Raw genomic sequence first — 2,405 nt, forward strand, 5'->3', positions numbered from 1 at the left:
ATTTACAGCTGTCCCTTCCTTTCATGCCCCATCCACCAAACACACCCAATCTTTTCAACATGACAAAGTCCTTACACACAGCATGCCATGTCCACATAAATTTGTATTTTTCAGAACAAAACAACAGTAATGCTGGCAAGGATGTTGCATTAACAAGGACCCTTAAGCTTTCAATACACTGAAAAGCAACATTGTTTTGCATGTCTACAAAGTATACACTTGTTTCCACAAATGTGCCAAAGTTTGCCCTAACAGTTAGGACTTTTTCACCAAATCATAGACATAGATATGGAAATCATCATCAAATTTGATGAAATACACAGAGGGTTTGGCTTCTACTTGGTGAATGACCATGCCAATCCGTTTGGAGCCATCTTCTTTGGTATATTCCACATGTTTGCCTATCAGACCATCTACAACTCCTCCTGGTTCTCTCTCTGCTGGAGGAGACTCACTGGACTCTGGCATGATACGGAGGTCTCCTTCTTTATAATCATCTAGAAGCTGGTACATGTACAAGACAGGATCTTTCTCATAGGTAATATAAAACCAGGCTTTCATGATAGGTGCTTGGGCTAAGACCATCCCCCTCCACTCATCCTTAGAACCATGCTCACCCTCAAACATATGTTCCACAGCTTTACCAATTATGGTATTGGCCAGGTTTGCATCACTAACTTGAGATGATGCTACCCTGTCGGAAAGAATTTTAAGAGACAAAACTCTTTCATCCCTGTGAAGTTCCAGTCCATAGACACAGTCAATTCCATCATATTTCACCAGATAAAGAGAGGGATTTATAGGCACCTGATCCAGAACAGTTCCTTTCCACTGGGTGATGGGCTCATCGCCTTCTTTCCACCCGTGTGAAATTCTGCAGCCCACGATGCTCCTGCGAGGCTGGGAGGATGGTCTGCCTCTTTGCTTCTTTTGGGAGGCCTTTTTTTTCGTCATGTTTGCAGATCCAGTGGCCCTTCCTGCAGATGCCCTGGTTTGTTGCCCTTCAGCGTCCTGTGTGTTGGGGGTCTTCATGCCTGCAGGGGAAGGAGACAAGACAGAAATGTTCAGTATGCCATGAGGTGAAGTTCTCCTGACAGGGATATCTATGTGCCATGTGCCGGTGCCTAAATTTCCCCCAGGAGCTTGGCAGCAATGCTGGAAATCCTGGCTGCGTGCCTGCATGCTCTCCCTCCCAGGTTGCAGGGAAGGGCGGCAGCGGCCCCTGTGCTGACCTGAGTTAGGAACTCTGCAGGAGGTGGGGAGGGCTACCTCTTCCTTATTCAGTCTACTGCCTCCACCACTTGCCACTGGTGCCCACTCTCAATCCCTTGCAAAGCGCCCATCTAAGCACCGCCTTCACCAGCATGCAGTCACTGTCCTCCTATCATGAACACCCCAGCCTGCTGCCCACACGCCCCCTTGTCTAGCCCCAGTCGCTCTCCTGGAATCCAGCGCCCTTGCTTCCCTGTGCCCACCTTCAATTTCTTGCCTGTCTCTCATGGCCACCTCCTTTTCTCATTGCCCACCTTCCTCCCCGCACCCTCCCCACCCCCCTAGCCTCACCCTGCAGCCCGCCTCCACCCTTTATCTCCTGCAGGAGTCCATCCCATCACCCGTCTCCATCCTGGCGCCCACCAATGGCCTTGCCCTGCTTGGCGTCCACCGCCCGGGGGATCGCGGGCCTCAAGTGCCCAAATTGGACACCTCGCTGCTGCCTCCGCGGTGAGCCTGTGTTGGAGGAGGAGCAGCAGGCGACGAGCCGGGTGCTTGCAAGTGCTGGGAGAGGAGCGTGTTTAGGAAGGGGGGGCAGGCAAAACAGGGGGTGCAGGCAAAGTGGTTGGCGGTGGTGTCCCCTGTGGTGAGCTAGTGGGCCCTCTGCTTCCCAGTTGTTGGTGATAACCCCTCATACTCATTGGCTTTTCAACAGTGGCTGCTGTTGCAGCAGTCTCCTCCCTCCAATTTTAAAGTACTATGCTCTTAGTTTTTCTGTCAGTGAAGTTACTTGTTCCTGCTAATGAGCATACATTCTAACCCTCCTTGCCCTAGAGGCACTACTGGGTTTTCTCTTCTCTTACAGATTTCAGATCTGCAAGAGCAGTAGGTTGTCCTTCCCTTGTCTGTTCTTCCTGCCTCCACCTTCTCTGCCTTTTTAACTCCATCCCTTATATTCCCTGATAGAAGACTTACCATTGTTCACAAATCATTCACTTTTTTTTGCATACACACATTTTCATACAGAAAGAAAATTGTCAACTTATATTACGATAGGTATCCTTTAATACTCATACACAAACACTTGTCGTTTCCTTCTCTCTACCTGTTTTCATTATCTTTAATTACATATAATTAAAAATGATTTATATCCACAATCTTTAGCACACATTTCCAAACAAATTATGTAACAG

At 48.6% G+C, this 2,405-nt stretch overlaps 1 protein-coding gene across 2 annotated transcripts; it reads right to left on the bottom strand.

The window, feature by feature from the left end:
• Positions 1-255: 255 nt before the first annotated feature.
• On the bottom strand, positions 256-1,032 carry LOC311187755 (spindlin-2B; the record flags this gene model as incomplete). 2 transcript variants are annotated; one of them, XM_084259078.1, is made up of 2 exons in its annotated part: positions 256-504; positions 808-1,032. In XM_084259078.1, the coding sequence occupies 2 exons, from the start codon at positions 1,030-1,032 to the stop codon at positions 256-258; spliced, it is 474 nt and encodes a 157-aa protein (XP_084115204.1). The 2 variants fall into 2 exon arrangements, with proteins under 2 accessions (XP_084115204.1, XP_084115203.1); XM_084259077.1 differs by having other exon boundaries at positions 256-1,032.
• Positions 1,033-2,405: the final 1,373 nt, after the last annotated feature.

This window comes from Talpa europaea (assembly GCF_964194135.1).
Source record: "Talpa europaea genome assembly, chromosome: X".
Lineage (NCBI taxonomy): Eukaryota > Metazoa > Chordata > Mammalia > Eulipotyphla > Talpidae > Talpa > Talpa europaea.